This window comes from Micromys minutus, assembly GCF_963924665.1.
Source record: "Micromys minutus genome assembly, chromosome: 1".
In the NCBI taxonomy this organism is placed as follows: Eukaryota; Metazoa; Chordata; class Mammalia; order Rodentia; family Muridae; genus Micromys; species Micromys minutus.
The window spans coordinates 27,907,440-27,925,391 of NC_137969.1; the positions used below are offsets into that span (position 1 = coordinate 27,907,440).

At 42.9% G+C, this 17,952-nt stretch overlaps 1 protein-coding gene across 1 annotated transcript in view; it reads left to right on the plus strand.

Moving 5' to 3' along the window:
• PRR14L (proline rich 14 like) overlaps positions 1–17,952 on the plus strand; it is a 56,960-nt gene that overhangs the window by 5,700 nt on the left and 33,308 nt on the right. The window contains exons 2-5 of the mRNA XM_080917935.1: positions 879–1,096; positions 1,250–1,373; positions 12,302–12,355; positions 12,609–17,205. Of these exons, the coding sequence (XP_080774061.1) occupies positions 929–1,096; positions 1,250–1,373; positions 12,302–12,355; positions 12,609–17,205 (4,943 nt within the window). The 5' untranslated portion in view covers positions 879–928. The remainder of the gene's footprint in view (positions 1–878; positions 1,097–1,249; positions 1,374–12,301; positions 12,356–12,608; positions 17,206–17,952) is intronic.

The window sequence follows — 17,952 nt, forward strand, 5'->3', positions numbered from 1 at the left end:
TGCCTCTGCCTCCAGAGTAGTAGGATTAAGGGCATGTGCCACTAAGCTTGGCTGTTAAATACTGTGTGTTTATGTGTATCTGTGCACATAACTATAGCCTCCTAAAGATGCTATAGGCATCAGATACCCTGGAGCATGAGGTATAGGATGTTTTGAACTGTTCAACTTGGACGAAGACTTATGTGGGAGCCAAATTTGTGTCCTCTGCAAGAACAGCATATATACCTTTAACCACTTAGGCATTTTGTTAGCCCTGGTTTCCCATTTCCTTAAGGTTAGCCAAGGATAGCCTTGAACTCACTATGTATTGAGGCTCTTCTTGAATTTGCGTCAATTCTGCCTCAGCCTCCTGAATAATAGGATCATAGCTATGAGCCACAGTACCCAGTGGTATTGTGGTGTTGGGGATTGAACTCGGGGTTTATATACACTGAAAATGCTCTGCCACTAAACTACATTCCTTGCTTAGCATTTAAACTGAGACTATTCACAAGGCAGTTATTTCATTAAGATCAATGGAATACCTATTGAAGATTAAGATCGTACTTTTCTAGCAATACAGTAGACATTTTGCTGTTCAATAATGCTAACATTTGAAGTTGAATATTTTGTTCATAATTTTGTTGTTGTTTTTTGTGTTTTGAGACAGGGTTTCTCTTTGTTGCCCTGGCTGTCCTGGATTTGCTTTGTAGACTAGGCTGGCTCTGTAGACCAAGCTCACAGAGATCCACCTGCTTCTGCCTTCCAAGTGCTAGGACTAAAAGGCATGTGCCACCATGCCTGGATATTTTCCATATTTTAACCAATGTGAATGGAAATGGTTTTCTTTTACTGAGTCAAGGTTTTAAACTTCTATCCCTTCCTTTGGTTTGTGTCAGGGTAAACCATTGATGCAAAAGACTTGACTCCATAATCTCCATCTGCCCTAATGCTGTCATCTGGAGTAGAGACTCAGCCAGTTCCACTTGATTCCTCCATGTCTGCTGTGGTACAGGAATTGTACTCTAAACTCTCAGTAAGTGTCTCCAAAGAGTTTCATGCTGCGCAGGAGCCGAGTATGATTCCAGGCGTAAGGCCTGGAGCCTCAGGCTCTCCTGTAAGTCATGGCAGGGCATCACCCTTGGGCTTGCAGAGGACTCATGCAGAAGGTTGCTGTGAAGAAACCTCTGAAACCTTGGATTATGGGGCAAGACTGGGTGGTGTAACCTAATGGACCCTACAAGAGGTTCTGTGGCTTATGAGATCTTAGATAGGGAAGAAAGACCCAAAAGCTTGGAGCCAAAGGTCTTCAGAGACCAGGTACACGTTTTTAGAGGCCTATGTGAGGGAGCAAGGGAAGACCCGTGCCAACATTCCACAGCTGCTAAAGTCAGGTAAGAAGTGAGGTCTTGATTTAGATAGGTTGACAGAGTGATGGCACTGCAGAGCAAGGCCTCTGATGTAAATCATAGATGCTGCAGACAGGTGGCATGTGACTTGTCTTGAACCATTGTCAGAAACATTGATTTTGATGTTTTTGGTATGTCACTCCTATGCTCTCACTACTGTATGCATTTCTGAGTCTTTAAAAACAAGATGGTATTTCTACATATGCTGATAGAAAGTTAGGTATCAGGCCTGGGGAGATTAATTAAAAATAAGATCCCTTATCCCCACATAAAAAGCCAGGGACAGCAGCATCTTAATAGCACAGAGGGGCAGATCCCTGGAGTTCATTGGCTAGCCAGGTGAGCCAAATCTATGAGCTCCAAAATCAGTGGGAGACCCTAATCAAAAAATAAAGTGGCAAGCTACTGAAGACAAGACCACACTTGACTTCCACCTGTGGCCGTCAGCAGGGGCACACACAGAATGAGGCAACATGGTGAGAATTCAGACTGTAACATTTGGTAGTGTGAGAGATCCTGTGGGAGACTGATGCTGCAAGTAGTGGTTTCATCACATGGATTTTTCAGAGCTGTCAGGCCAGGCCTTGTATGTACTAGGCAAGCAGTCTACTATAGAGCTGTGTCCCCAGATCATGTCTGTCTTCCAGGCCCTCAGAGGTGATCTTCATAACAGACTGAAGACTGAGTCAGAAAACCAGTTCTTTTTCACTGTAGCTTGTTCTGTTTCCGTTTGAAGCAAGGTCTTTATTCTGTAGCTCAGACTGTCCTTTAATGCATGATAATTCTCCTGTCTCAGCTTCTTGAGTATTGGGACTACAAGGGTGCACTTCTATGCATTCTAGTTCTAGGATGCCCTGTGCTGTCGTCTGGTCTCCTTGGATGCCATACATACATGCACTTATGTATGTACAGTTTTTATTTTTAAGGCAGGGTTTTATTATGTAGCCTTGGCTGGCCTGAAACACTCTAGAACAGGCTCGCTTTGAACTAACAGAGATCCACTTGCTTCTACAACTCAAGTCCTAGGATTAAAGATATGTACCAACATACCCAGCTACACTAAGAATTTTAAAAATTAAAGAGTTCAACATTTTATTAATCATATTAATTGAAGTATGGGAGAAAAACTATTTAGCTAAATTTGTAGATTCTTGCTAATGCTTCTTTGGGAAGGGTTGAGTCCTCATGTCATTCAGTATATTAGAATGTTCTATGTTATTGATTTAAATATTCCTTTGTCTTAGTTTACTACTGCTGTGAAAGAGACACTGTGACCAAGGCAACTTTTAAAAAAAGCATTTAACTGGGGGTTGGATAGAGTTTCATATGGTGGGTCCATGAACATCATGAAGGGGAACATGGCGGCAGGCAGGCAGGCCTGGTATTAGAGCAGTTGCTAAGAACTTCTATTTGATCACAAGCAAGAGGCAAAGACATAACTGGGAATTATGTGGCCTTTTGTAACCTGAGTCTATCCTCTAGTGATGCAGCTCTAACAGGGTCACACCTCCCAAGCCTTTCCAAATATTCTACCTGCTAGGAAACATACCCCTTGCAGGAGGTATGCATGCAGAAGATGCATTTGCAGCTCCTAATGCTGCAAAAACAACATGCAAAACAAGAGACACCTGCAGTTTTGAAGGTCAGTTAGTACTGACAGTGGGCTCGGGGGTAGAACATGTGGGCCTCCCTGGGTGTTATGCTCAGCACCACAGTAAATAACACATAGAATTGGATCTATAGAATTGCTGCAGTGAAAAGGCAGGTTGTTCTTCATCTGAACAACTGTCCTATTTGGATCAAATCTCTCAGGAGATTTGAGAAGAGTCTTCAAGCATTTGGATGGCTGTCCAACAGAAGTGAGCCTACTGGACACAGACTTGTTGGACAGCATGGGGCAGCAGTAGTTCCTAGTCACTCTCAGGTCACAAAGCTTGTGGAAACCTGAACACTGCAGACCTCTCAGCCAAGGAGACATGCCGTTTGCACAGCATTCCGGTTTATAAAATCAAATGGCCCTTACTAAATGGACAGACTACCACATAGTCAAAAGACAGCTGATGCTAGGCATGGTGGTCATCCATTATTTGAGAGGCTGAGGGAGGAAGATTGCCATCTGTTCAAGACCCACTTGGGCTACATAGTGAATATCAGGTAAGAGCTATATAGCAAGACATCCGAAAATTAAGAAAATATATTTGTATATATAGTTTATAGAGAAGCATCTAGCCTTATGCAAAGAAATTTGTTTATTTTGTTTTGTTTTTGAGACAAAGTCTCTATGTGGTTCTGGTTATCATAGAACTCATTATGTGGACCAAGCTGGCCTCAAACTTAGAGATTCATCTGTTTCTGCCTCTGCCATCTGGTGCTGGGATTAAGGGCATGTGTCACCATATATAGAGAATCATCTTTTTCTTTCTTTGAGGTTTTTGTTGTTGTTGCTTTGAGATAGAATTTCTCTGCAGTAGCCCTGGCTGTGCTGGGACTTAATTTGCAGAGCAGGCTGGCCTCAAGCTTTGAGATCTGCCTGCCTCTTCCTTTCAAGTGCTGGGATCAAAGGCATGCAAGCACCACTACTACTGGTTTGTAGAGAGTTCTTGAATTGATGAATTAAGAAAAAAAACCCAGCTGGGAATGGTAGACTATACCTGTAATCCTAACACTCATTTAAATAGTTAACAACTTATATACTTCAATCATGAGATACATCTTTCAGTCATTGAGAAGGTAAATGATTTATGTTAGGTTTGCTAGATATAATACGTGCCTATAATCTCAGCACTGGACTCTGTAGATGAATAATGATCCAGGAGTTTAAAAGGAGCTTCATCTACAAAGCAAAGCCATGTTACCTGGGTAGATGACACTCTTTATCAGGACAGACATTAAAGCATACATTAAAAATATTTTAATGCAAACCAGTAAAAGGTAGTTCTTTCTTTAGAGTTGTGTCAATAGGTATAAAATCTTGTAACTAGTAATTTGTTTGATGAGGAATATTTTATTATTAAAAGAGAAAGAACTTTTAAAATTATATTTCTTTATTTAAAGTATGTGAGTACACTGTTGCTGTCTTCAGACAAACCAGAAGAGGTCATCAGATCCCATTACAGATAATTGTGAGCCACCATGTGGTTGCTGGGAATTGAACTCAGGACCTCTGGAAGAGCAGTCAGTGCTCTTAACCACTGAACCATCTCTCCAGCCTGTATTTTTTTTTTTTATTACACCCTAATTCCATTTCTCCCTCCCCTCTCTTCCCTTTAAACATTCCCATATATCTCCTCCTTCTCTCCTTCAGATTCATGATGCCTACTTTTACATGGTTACTTCATGCCTATGTGTATATACATTTATATTTCTAAATATACTTGCTAAGTCCATATAATGTTACTTGCACACTGGACAAGCAGATGGTGTCTTTCTCCCTGAGGAAGATTGCCTTTCTGTTCTCAGCTTTCCTCAGTTGCCTCTGCTTTTTTGTGCAGTGGATGAGGAAACGTCCAGTAACCTAAACCCTACACACATAATTTAAGATTTTTAAAATTTTATGTGTATGAATATTTTGACTGTGTGTATGTGTGTGTATTATGTGTGTTCCTAGTGTCTGTGGAGGGCTGAAGAGGGCTTCAGATCTTGGAACTGGAGTTACTGATAGTTGGGAACACCCAGGTAGGTGCTGGGACCTTGCTGCTCCTAGAAATGGTGAAGGGGGAAGTTTAGTGTGGATCAAAGGGAGAGCACAGCCAGAGGCAGGCACATCTGGGAGAGTCCAGAGTGGTCATGACTAGACTGAGCTGTGTCATGTAGGGAGAGGTGGGAAGAGGGAAGGAGCCAGGTGCAGCAGCCAGAAGGCCAAAGGTACAAAAGGGGCTGGTAACCAAAATGTCTGAATTATATTAAGAAGAGCATCTTGGAAAAGGGCAGCCCAGCCCAGCCCCTGGGCTAGAGAGTTGGGGTAGACACCAGCCATACTCTGAAACAGGTAGGAACTGAGGGATGCTGGGAGAACCTGATGGCTGGGTCTGCTTTGATGTGTTGAATATACTTCAGCCAGTTGTCCTGGGTTTAAAACTTAACAGAGGCAGGGTTTCTCTGTCCTGGACCTCTTTCAGGCTGGCCTCGAACTTAAGAGATCTACTTGTCTCTTCCTCCTGAGTGCTGTGATTTAAGGTGTGCACCACCACCACCTAGCATTTTCTTTTTTTTAACCTTAAGAAAACAGTACCTGAGAAAGGTGTAGCTGAAGCACCAGCTATAGGAGCCAACTGTGAATCAATGTTTTCAGTTCTGAACTCCATTCTTGTAGGGGAAAGGTTGAAATGATAGTACATGTGAATTTACTCTGTAGGATGTACTAAAGATCGATCTTATTTCAGACCTGCAACAGAGATGGATGCGGCCTGTGTGGGCTCCCCCACAAATGAGGAGGCACTGTAAATTCTCTCTGCCACTGCTACTAGGGTTGTTTGTGATTGTTGCTGAGTTGAAGTTGTAGAATGTTGATTTTTTTTTTCTAATTGCTCTTTTTCTGTTCCATAATGGTAGATATACCTAGGTTGACTATGTTGTAAAAAGTTTTGGTTCCAGGATATAATACTTGTACTGAGGTATACTGTCTTTCAGCCATAGCAAACTCATTTTAGAGAACATACTGGATTTGAAAGAAAGGAGTATTACAGTAAGGAGATAGCCGTTGACTGTTTGAAGTAAGCTATGTTTTACAGGAATTCATTTTTTGTAGTATGTTCACAAGACACCTAATTTTTATAGTTTATGTCAATCTATTTAAAGGTTGTTGAACTTAATACCACCCAGGTTACTATGTACTAACCCTGAGAGTCTCAGATCCTAACAGAAGTTTGCAATAGTGTACAGGTTGCTGTTTACCTACCAGGATTTTGTGAGATGGAAAGACGAGTCAATGGTTATTACACTTGCTGCTCTAGCAGATGGAGGACCTGGGTTTAGTTTTTAGCACCTGGACTGCTCACAATTACCTGTAAAACTTGTTAAAACTTTAAAAATTGTATGTGTATATGTGTTTATATGTAACATGCGTGTAGGTGCTCATAGAAGCAGAGAGTGCCTGAGATCCTGGGAACTGAAGTTACCAGTGTGGGTTGTGAGAATGAGCTCGGGTCCTCTCTAAGAGCAGCACATGTTTTTAGCCACAAAGCCATCTCTCCAGCTCCTTATAAAGCGGTTTCCTTTTGGAAATAAATACCATTTCAGTGACCTAAAAGTGAAGTCTTTGCAGCTGGAGAGATGGCACCATCAGCAATTGTTTGCTTGCTATACCAGCAGGAGGATCCAAGCTTGGTCCCTGCACTCACATAAAAGCCAAGGGCACTGGCACTCAGAATCTGGGGAATCCCTGGACTCTCGCTGACCAGCCTCACCTGTCCTTATCACCAAGAGACCCTTTCTCATGAAGCAAGGTGAGGGCTGGTTGAGATGATTGTAAAAGTGCTCACCATATAAGCCACAAGACCTGAGCTTGATCCCAAGGGCCCTCATAAAGATGGAAGGAGAGAACCAATTCCATAAAACTGCTCTCTGATCTCCACATGTGTACAGAGGCACACGCCCTCCCCACAATCACACACAAAGTAATAATAATAGTAAATGAAAAGTGGAGGTGGGTGGCTCTGAGGAACAATACCCAGTGTCAACATCTGGCCTCCAGCTGTACTAACAGATACTTGTGCATACACATGGGTGTGCACACACAATGAAAACATGTATTTTAAAGGAAGAAATTGATGTAGATAGGCTGTTCTTGGGTCTGCAGGGCACTATTGTCCCCTAGTTTGCTCTGTCTATAAACAGGGCTATATCTAAAGCATGTTGTTGGGGCGTAAGAGTTTCCTGTAACTTCATAATTGGCGCTTCACTTAAAGCTGCGGGTTTTCTGAATTGAGAGACAGGAATTTAAAAGTTACCAGGTTTTGCTCCTCTCTACATACAAAGGTGTAAGAAAATGGGAGATCCATCTAGAGATAAAACTTCTCTTTCATTAGAGTGCTGGCAGTTGACTCCAGGGCTTTGTCCTGCTCACTTGGCACCATACTAGCTGAGCTACAGCCTCGGCCCTATACTGTCTTTGTCAGACTCAGTAGCCCAGAGGCTGGCTCTTATCTGTGAGTCTCACACCAGAGCCACATCCAGCAGCATGCTTTCTATGTTGTTTTTGAGAGGCTAGAGTTGGTTCAGAGGTTAAGAGCATTTGCTCCTGCTGAGGATCTGGGTTTGACTGGCAGCACTCTGTGTCTACTCATCTGTAACCGCAACTCTAGGGAACCTGACACCCTCTTCTGACCTCTGCAGGTACCAGGCACACGTACAGGTAAAGCATATGCTTAAAATAAATTCAAACCACGAACAAAAACTGGGGCTGAAGAGCTGGCTCAGTGGTCATAAGCACTGGTTGTTCTTCCAGAGGTCAAGTCTCAGCACCCACCTGACCGCTGTGGCCCTCTTTTGGCCTCCACAGGTACTGTATGTAGGCAAACAGGCAAAGCACCCATATATATAAAACAATACATTTTTAAATTAAAAAAAAAAATCTTTTAAAGCTTTTATTTTGAAGTATTTGTGATTTACATAAAGTTGAAAAGGTAAAACAAAAGTTCAAAATTGGAATTAAGCCTCAGTTTATTATACTGAGGAACCTTTTTTTTTTTTTTTTTTTTTTTTTTTTTTTTTTTTATTGAGATGAGTTACCTTCCAGGAACTACCTATGTAGACCAGGCTGGACTTGAGTTACAGAGGTTTGCCTGACTCTGCAGTGCTGGCATTAAAAGTCACAAACTCAGCCATTAACCTCCCAATTTTCTCACTGATTTGCAGGTGTCTAAAAATTCTTCAGCAGTTTTAGTTCTTGAGATCCAGCTAGCTCCCCCTTCCTGTTCTTGCTCTCAACAACCCCCTCTTTAAAGTTAATTTCCCATCTTCTTGTGAAGGGAATTAGAAGGGGCTGCCGGCAGCAGTGTGAGCTGCATGCCTAAGCACAGAAATGTCTATCCTGCACCGGCTTATGCTGGCACTGTCCCAAGTGCTCCTGTGCCTCTAACTCCTCTCGATCTCTGAAGGCACACAAGCGGCATACTAACACACTGCAGTCCCACCACTCAAGACGCTGAGGCAGGAGGACTGTAACTGTTTTAGTCCCACTTAGATTACCTAGTGACCCCACCTCCAAAGAAAAGTGCTTTGTTTGCATCTGCTTCAAGCTCAAATTCCAGAGAAGTAATCCTTTTTATTTATTAACCTAAATGTGAGCTTTTCTTCAGTTCTCAATTCCTGTGACTATTGGCAGAAATCCTGGTATTACACTGAGCTCTGAAGTAATAAATGATGTTTGTGAGCTCAGGTACCTCTGCATCTTCTATTGACTGTGGAGTTTTCTTGCTGCAGGATCTCCTCCTGATACAGTCCAGCCAAGGACCTGTATGCGCAGACCTCCCTGGAGATCTATGGGAGAGCAGAGGTATGATACTTCTTTTTGTTGTTGATTTTTGCTTTTTTGAGACAGAGTCTCACTATGTAGTCCTAGCTGTCCTGGAACTCATATCCACTTGCCTCTTGGGAAGGGTTTTTTTTTTTTTTTTTTTTTTTTTTTTTATGATTCAATTGCTATTTATGTGTATGTGTGAGCTTGCTTAAGTATGTACATACCACATGTGCAGGAGCCAGTGGAGTTAGAAGAGGGTGTCAGATCCATTGGACCTAGAGTTAAAGGCTGTTGTGAATCACATAATGGGTGGTGGGCACCCAAACAGGGCCCATGGCAAGAACAGTAAAGCACTCTTAATTGCTGAGCCATGTTTCCAGATCTTAAGTTGAACTTTATTAGGAAAAGGTTTAGTTGTCTTCTTTTGGGTAGCTGCCAGAATTCACTCTTAGTGAGAATAGTGTATTCTTTTTTAGTTACCATTTGTTTGTTTGTTTGCTTGCTTGCTTGCTTGCTTGAGATAGGTTTTCTCTGTGTAGCTCTGGCTGTCTTGGAACTTGTTTTGTAGACCAGACTGGCCTCAAACTCAGAGATCCCCCTGCCTCTGCCTTGGGAGTGCTGGGATCAAAGGTGTGGGCCACCATCACCCAGCCCTCTTAGTTGTCTTTTTTACCAAGTTGGGTTTTGTTTTGTTGTTTGTTGTAGCCTAGATGGGAAGGGGTGAAAGGAGAAACAGAAGAGAAGGATCAAGAATAGAGACTGGTCTGGAAGGTTTTCCAAGGAGGCCAAGCATGAGTGCACAGGGAGAGCTGAGTTGAAGGCTGTCATGGTGTTGCACAGCCTCTGGTCTTCCTCTTTGATCTTCTGGTCTTGAGATCAGATCATGAGCTGACATTTGGCGAACATCCCAATCTTTTCACAGCACTGAACTTGGAATCAGTCATTCTGCAGGCACGGATTCCTTGTTGTCTTTGCGACAGGGTTTCTCTGGGCAGCCCTGGCTGTCTTGGAACTTGATCTATAGACCAGGCTGGCCTAGAACTGACAGAAATCTGCTTGCCTTTGCCACCAGAGTTCTAGAATTAAAGATGCATGTGCCACCATGCCTGACCTTTAATATTTATCTTTTTGTTTTGTTTTAATTTTGTTTTTTTATTCACGACAGGGTTTCTCTGTGGCCCTGGCTGTCCTGGAACTCACTCTGTAAACCAGGCTGGCTTCAAACTCAGAGATCAACATCTTCCTTTCAGGACTTTTTGTTCATTTTCCCCTACCCACCTTGTCAGGGTCTTATTATATAGTCCTGGCTTTCCTAGAACTGTCTGTCTGAACCCTCCCTGCTATGCAAGTAAGACCCATGTCCCAAAGTTCTCACTGCCTCTCAGAGATATGCTCTTGGCTATGCAGAGTATTGGAAAGACATAAGCCTGTTGGGGATATTTCAGAATAAAAACATGACAGTGGGAGAGGCTTAGAAGAGGGGGCTGCAGAGGGGCAAGGCAGAAGTAGCTATGGGAGGATTTCATAAGGGATTCTGTCCTGTCAGACACACTCAGACTACTGCTCTCCTTGTCTGCTCACCTGAGGGGCTTTTATAAAACTGGTTCTATGTAGCCTGGGCTGACTTTGAACTTGTCTGTGTAGAGCAAGCTGGCCTCAGACTCACAGAGATCCTCCTGCCTCTGCTTTCTGAGTATTAGAATTAAAGGTGTGAGACTGCTAGCGCAGCTTGTTTTTTGTGTGATACATTCCAGGGTATCCTCCTCTTGCTCTGCAGTCAGGGGTGACTTTGAACGCCTAATCATCTTAATCTCTACTTTTCAAATGCTACAATCATGGGCATGTGCTATTATACCCAGTTTAAAATAATGAGGGCTCATGCTGAGAAATTCTTGGACAGATCATTGTTTGGGATGATGTGAAAAGTAGGTTATGTCTCAATGCTAAATATTGTGTTGGGAATTGGAGGTGGCCTTTGTTAGTAATTGGTATTTACACAAACTGTAGACATCCAGTGTACATTTATCTGTCCAGTGTTTGCTACCTCTTCCTGTCCTATAGCTCTGAGAGTGTAGTTTAGCAGCAGAGCATGTGCCTCCAAGTGTGCATGTATGTGGTCCTGGGTTTAATTGCTAATAGCCCCAAAAAACTCATTAGGTCCCCCTCCCCAATAATGCTAGCTTTATACCGGCCAGGCAAGCCTTCCATCACTGAAATACACCTGTAGCCCATTCAGGATATTTTTAAATGGTATTTTGGATGTCATCATTTACTTGTCATATGTAGCTAAATAAAGAATCAAAGCAGCAGTACTGCAAGCACTGTCCGGGCAGTGCTAACCTGTGCTATCCTGGGCACTGGGATGAGTGCACCCACCATGCTTACAGAAGAACTTGAGGCCCAGGGAAGCTCATACCTTAGAGCTGAGAGGCTTCAGGGTGCTAGCTGGCTTTGAACTTGGGTTGGGGCTCCTGTTCTGTTTCCCTCCTGCTGGCATCATAGGTGTGTCTGAAGTAAAATTCCTTCATACGCTCTGCATTCCACACAGAAAGGTGGGTTTGTTCTTGTTTACTTTGTGAGTTTCATACTAATTCAGAAGTGAAAGTAAGCTTACACAGTCCTGTTGCTCAGCTTTGGTGATGATCAGTCCAGTCTTACAGAAAGGCAGTTGTTAGAACTCATTGGGCCTAGGACCATTTCAGTTGCAAGTTAATCTCTTAAATATAAAGCTCTACACATGACTGCTCCCCACACACACAGTTGTTTTTGGCAGTGCTAGGGATTGAACCTGTGGTTTCATGGGCTCTACCACTGAGCTGCAGTACCAACTTTAACTGTTCAAAGAGCTATTTCATTTATATCTAATTTCATCGATATAATTACAAGATGATCATCGAGTAATAAAAACTGTTGTAACAACAGTTGATAGGTTGGATGGATGAGTTTTACCCCACCTAAGATTGACCCTAGTGCTGTCACTGAACTTTTTTTCTAGTCCTCTTCTCAGCTTTATTTTGAATTGCCTGGGTTGATCTGGGACACATTTTGTAGCTCTGACAGTCCTTGATCTTGCCTCAGCCCGAGTACCTGCTGTTACAAACTGGCATTACCAAGACCTCCTAGTAGTGTTTTACAACAGCAGCTTAAGACTGGGCCATGCTCACATTTTTATGTGTTATTCGGTTATCTAGTGTCATCCGTGTATGCCAAATAACATAATGAAAGGTGGCTTTTATTTTTTTTCAAACTTGGCTGCTCTTTTGGCTCTTTATCATAGTTTGCAAAGAAACACAAAACTACTAGTATGTCATGCTAAACTTTCTGATTGTCTTCTCAGGTTAGTCTTTCTGTTGTTGTCATTGGATGTATGCTGAAGTTTATTTAGGTAGAGCAGCTATCTAATTTTATCTTGCAAATTATATACTGATTTGAGTTTTGTTCTCTTTTGTAAAAGGAAATGTACACAGTACAACTGGAACTCTGCCAGAGCCCACTGAAGAGAGACAAGGTATGAATGTCAGAGGAGCTAAGAGGGATGGTAATGAAGGACTCTGGATGGCACCGTGAGTCAGCATCTGTCAGCTGGGGATATTGAGCACCCAGGAGTAGACAGGAGCGTGACCAGTAGTGAGCTATGGGAAACCAGAGTTTTAGTTACCTCAGAACCTGTAATCTTTGTGGACCCTGAGTTAACAAATGCAACTTTTAAAGACAAACAGTGTGGAGAATTACTAATTTGTCCTTTGGTTTGTCATTACCAGGGAACAGTACTGTTTCCAAAATGAGCATAGGGAAGGAAGAGTCATGTGACTTAAACCCTGTCTGGAAAGAAGATGACAATCACCAGCAGAGTCTCAGCCACCGTAAGGAAAAGCACAGTTCTGCACATGACAGTTCCATCGCTACAGGAAACATAGATACTATAAAACTCTCAGAAAAAAATTCTGAAATCTTTTATCTCACACCATATTTGTCTGGTTCAAAATCCATAGAAAAATGTGGTTTTGAAAGCAGTGGATTGATAAAGTCATCTGCTGAAAAAATGCACAAGGTTGGTGAAAGCAAGGACTTCGCTTGTAGAGCAGAACGCCCTGTGGAGCCCAGTAACCACAGCAACTGTCACACTCAAGCTACTTGTCCCTGTACAGACAGCTGTAGTTCTATGCTTAATTCTTCTACTGAAGCCACAGAAATTATGTTTAAAAAAAATGATGTGAAAATCACTTTAAACCTTCATGGTAATTTGATAAACTCTGAGGACCATAGAGAAACTGTTGTTGATGTGACCCATCCTGAGAAACACTCTGAGGAAAACAGCTTTTCCTTATTGGTGCATATTGAACAGCCTGAGCAAACAACTGTAAAGTCCAGTGCATTAAATGGGAAGATTTACAATAAAAATGCTAAGTCTGTAGTCAGCCTCCAGAGAAATATGGATGACTTTCCACCAAATAAAACATGCAACGATTTTCTGTCTGAAAGGAAGCCCCTTCAGAGTTTGATACCAGAAGATCCAGTAAATTCTGAACATAATGAAACATCAAAACCTAAGAAAGGTACTGCAAAGTTACCATCATCTCCGGAAAAACCTGGTCAGACTTCACATGACAGAATTTCACATCTCGATGAACCCATCACCACCTGTGAGAGGAGCGAATGTTCTCCTAACAGAGAACTGGTTGCACTCAAAGTAGAACATGAATGTGTTTCACATCAACAAGTGTCCCTTAGTTCTCAAGATCATGTGACTGCCGACTCTCTCCTAAATACACACAGAGAGATGCCTTCAGCAACATGCAAAGGTGATCAAGAGAGCTGCCATCCTCTGGAGAATGGAGAGAATGGAGTAAATGTTACCACTGATACTCAAACCATTCCTGCTGAGACAAAATTGGAAGCCATGTCTCCACAAGGTGACAAAGCCTGTGGTGCCTCTTCATATATACAAACCTTAAACATCAAAACAAGAAGCTCAGAAGAGCAAAAAGAAATGACTGGTGTACATTCCACGTTACTGTCAAGTGTGAGAGGAGCAGCTGGCTCTTCCTCTGTCAGAGAATGTCAGAATGTTCGGTCTCAGGAGATCTTCAGCTGTCACTGCATAACACGAGATGAATCGGAAAGGAACATGTGTTCTGCCAGTGCTGCCTGTAAACCTAGAAAAGATATTCTGAAAGTTAACAACTGTAAAGTAAAATGTGGAAATCCATCTCAGTATGGTAACCACTGCTCCCAAAGACCAGAAGATTTTGCAGAAATCTTGGGGCATGAACCTGCTGGGAGAGAGATGCAAAGCAGTGTCCTAGGAGGCACAGTCAGGGGTGCAGCTGTGTCACATAGTGCTTCTTTGAACACAGCTTCTCACTTGGAAACTGGTGATGAAGTACTGGTTGGAAAGAAACAAGATGAACACAAAGACACTGAGATTTATAAGCACAGCATCTCTGCTTATGACACACAAGAACTAAACCAATCTGTAAACATTCCAAGTCCTGAAACATTAGTGGACCAGTCTCTGAGTGTTATTTCATCTCATTTTAAAACCATATACCAAGCAGCTGAAAGTCTTCACCAGAAAGCGGATGAAGTCTCTGACTGTCAGAGTAACCAAAATAGTCTGGACAAATGCAGATGTGAAGGTAAGCCAGCCAGGGAAGAACTAAATGGTGACTACCAAGCGACAGTCCCTGAGGTAAGCCACAGACAAAAGGACCTGATAGTCAGTTCAGGCAGTAGAGTCCCTCTGTCTTGTGGTAGTTTAAAGAAAAAAGACCCAAAAAGAGCCTTTGAAAATATTCCTGGTCCTGAAAAGTTCACGTACAGTATGCTAGATGCGGTATGTCCAGACTGCAAAGATGAGCCTACAGAGGGAGTGCTGGGTGTGGAAGCATCTGGTTTATCTAGTGATTGTTCAAGGCACGATACACTGGCATACCATGAGACTTTAAGAAGTACTTCATCTCTTCGAAGAGAACTGAATGTGGTTCTTATAGGTACACCTGACTGGCACTCAGAACTCCTAAATGCTGCTGCTTCTACAGCAGACTCTTCTGAGATACAAAAACCACATGAAGAAAATGTATGTAGATCTCTAAAAAAGGATGAAATGGAAGAATGTCCAGACTCTGCCATTGATCATGAAGTAAAATCTGTTGCAGATCATGAACCAAATATAAAAGCACTGGGTGGACGAGGTGTATCTTTAAATGACATTCATTGTGAGCATCAAGGTAAAGGAGGATTCATGACAGAAGGACTGAAACTTGAAGCAAATTCTGATTTTGACAAGAAGAAAACCTTTGAATTATCCTTAAAAGACATGTCTCCTGGGTGCCAACACTCTATCAAGATGGTGCATTCTTATCTGTCTTCTCGGGAACATTCACCAACTGATGTTCATGGTAAAATGCCTAACTCAAAACGTCACTTTAAACCCAAAGATGATGAAATGCTTTGCAAAAATGTCAAGGATTGCACAGTCTTGTCTGACGTGAAGGAAGGAATACCAATGGATTTAAGTAACCCCAGTGAACAAGATAACATATACATCAGTGTGGACAAAAATGCTTGCAAAGCTTGTCACTCTCCTAAGAATTCCACTGATAAACATTTGTCTATGACAATGGGAACAGCAATTAAAGTGAATGAAAAAGAAATTGAAGAACATCAGAAGGGACTATTGGGTCACATACCTATTGGGGAAGCATCTGAGGAGACTAACACCAGAGAAGGTCATGATGGTAATTCTCAGACCCACTTGAAATGCCATAGAGTGCAAAATATTGCTGAAACCCCACAAAACCAGGGAGTTGTGGACTATGCCTTGTCAAAGGAAGAATGTACACATCAAAAGGGCACACAAGCACTGTTGGAACAACACAGGTCATCAAACACATTGTCAGATGAGATGCAAAATAATAAGCAATCTGTGGCTGACCAAGATGAGTCCATCATGATGGAAGAAGTCTCCCTAAGAAAGCCAACCAAGGACAAAATTGCTAGACAGCTTCAGAGGTTGAAATACCCAAAAGAAGAAAGCTCTTGTCATTCATTAAAGAAAGACATTGAGTTATGCACAGGTACTTGCCTTCCTGGTGCCTCCTGGAAAGAACATGACCCCACCTTTGCTGGAGGTGATCGAATACACGGTGCCTTCGTGACTCTGTCATATCAGCAAAGATTGCTTCCTGTAAAGAAGCAGCCTCATCGATTGTGTAAGAGAATTTTCTGTCAGGAGCCAGTCACTGTGCGGAGAAAAACAAGTAGAGTGAGAAATTCTGATTGTGGAAAGAATTTCTCTAACCCAGTCCCCACAAAAGCACACAGACTTCTCAGCCCATGTACCGTGCCTGCCAAGCCATTGGAACCTGAAACCGTAGCTAGCGAGAGCTTGCGTAGCCACATACCAAAGCCGAAGGCTACTCTGTGCCATTCCTTGAGGAGCCTGAGTTGTAGGAAGCCTACCAAAGAATCAGCCTTACTAAACAAGCTGTCTGTCCTTGCCTCCAAACTGACTCTGGCAACAAAGCCCCAGAAACTCAGATATCGGCGGTATTCCTCTTCCCTTGTTCCATTGGCTAAAAACTACAAGCGCCTCAGATACAAAAAGCTCCTAGATGAATTTTCACATAATGTAATGCAGCTGGACCCATATTTGGCAGCTACTGGGTGGAATAGGGGGTCTAACAGTAGGCCCTTGGCACTTTATCCTCTTGAAGCTGTTAAGATGAGCTTCATAGATTTGAGCAACAAGATGCCATCACTGCTGCTTGGTACCGAAAACAGCCTGTTTTCCTTTCATGTGAAATCAGCATCCAGCTGCATGGCTGAGTTCTCCAGGACTTTTCCTGAGCACTGTGCTCCATCGAGGCTTGCCTTAACAGAGGCCTCCCAGTGCTCAACTCTATCTCCCAAGTGGACCTTCTCTTTTTTCTTGTCCCACGGTTGCCCTGGGATGGCCACATTCAGGGAAGACACTGGCCTCAGTAGTCAGACACACACTCAGGCTCCTCTCCAAGATTATGGAGGCACTGCCATAGTTCAGACCAGAGCGGACTGCTCTGGCCTTGGCCTTCACACACTTCTAGCACTTTGTTCACCCGGATGTTACCGAATCTGGACAAAAAGACGGAACTTCTCCAGTCATATGCCTGTCATGCAGAGGCTCTTCTTGACCCAGTTTACACAGGGCCTAAAAGGGTTAAGGTCTCCAGCCTCTATAGCCGATAAGGTCTTCTGTTCTCTGCCCTACTCAGTGGGCCGAGTGTTGTCCATTTGGAGCCAGCATGGGCCCTCTTGTACCTTCAGATTGCCAGCTCTTCATTCCACTCAAAGAAAGCAGCAGGGGAACCTGAGCAGGTAAAAACTTGTCTGTTTTTCTTTCATTGTGTTCCATATTTGTCTCCTGCTGACCAGGAAAGGAGAGGGGGCAGGGCTGGAAATGGAGGACTATCTGCTCCATTGTTCACCTTGAGAAGTCTCTGGAGAGAGTGCTGCAGTAATTCTTGCAGATAGAGGCCCATAATTTGCCCACAGCATCTTCTCTCACATTTTGCACTGTTCTTTACATTTTATTCTCTGAGCTACCATCTTGTTTTTCTCTTGAGTCAGGCTCCCAGCACAGCTTGCTGTTACAGAACTCACTTTATAGATCAGTCTGACCTGCCCCTGCCTCCCAAGTGCCAGGATTAAGTTATATGCCACAAACCCTGGTGCATGCCACCACCTTTCAGTATAGGTTGTTTGCTTGTTTGTTTGTGACACCGTAGCTCAGGCTGGCCCAGAACTCAGGAACATCTTACTTTGGTCTTGAATGCTGGGATTACAAGGACCACCATGCCCCAGTTTCTTTCTATAGTATAGGCTTTAGAAGTTCACAGAAGCATACCCTGGTTTTGGGACTTTGTAGAATTTGTAGTGAACTGGATGGAAATTCTTTTGGGGGCGGGAGATTGAGGGCAAGGAGAAGGTTCCTCTGTGTAGCTCTGGCTGTCTTGGAACGCTGTAGATCAGAGACACTACAGTTTATTAACAAACTGTCGCCCCCACGCTAGGCAGGTTCTGAGTCATGCTAATCCCTTACCTGTTAAAACCATAGAAACACCT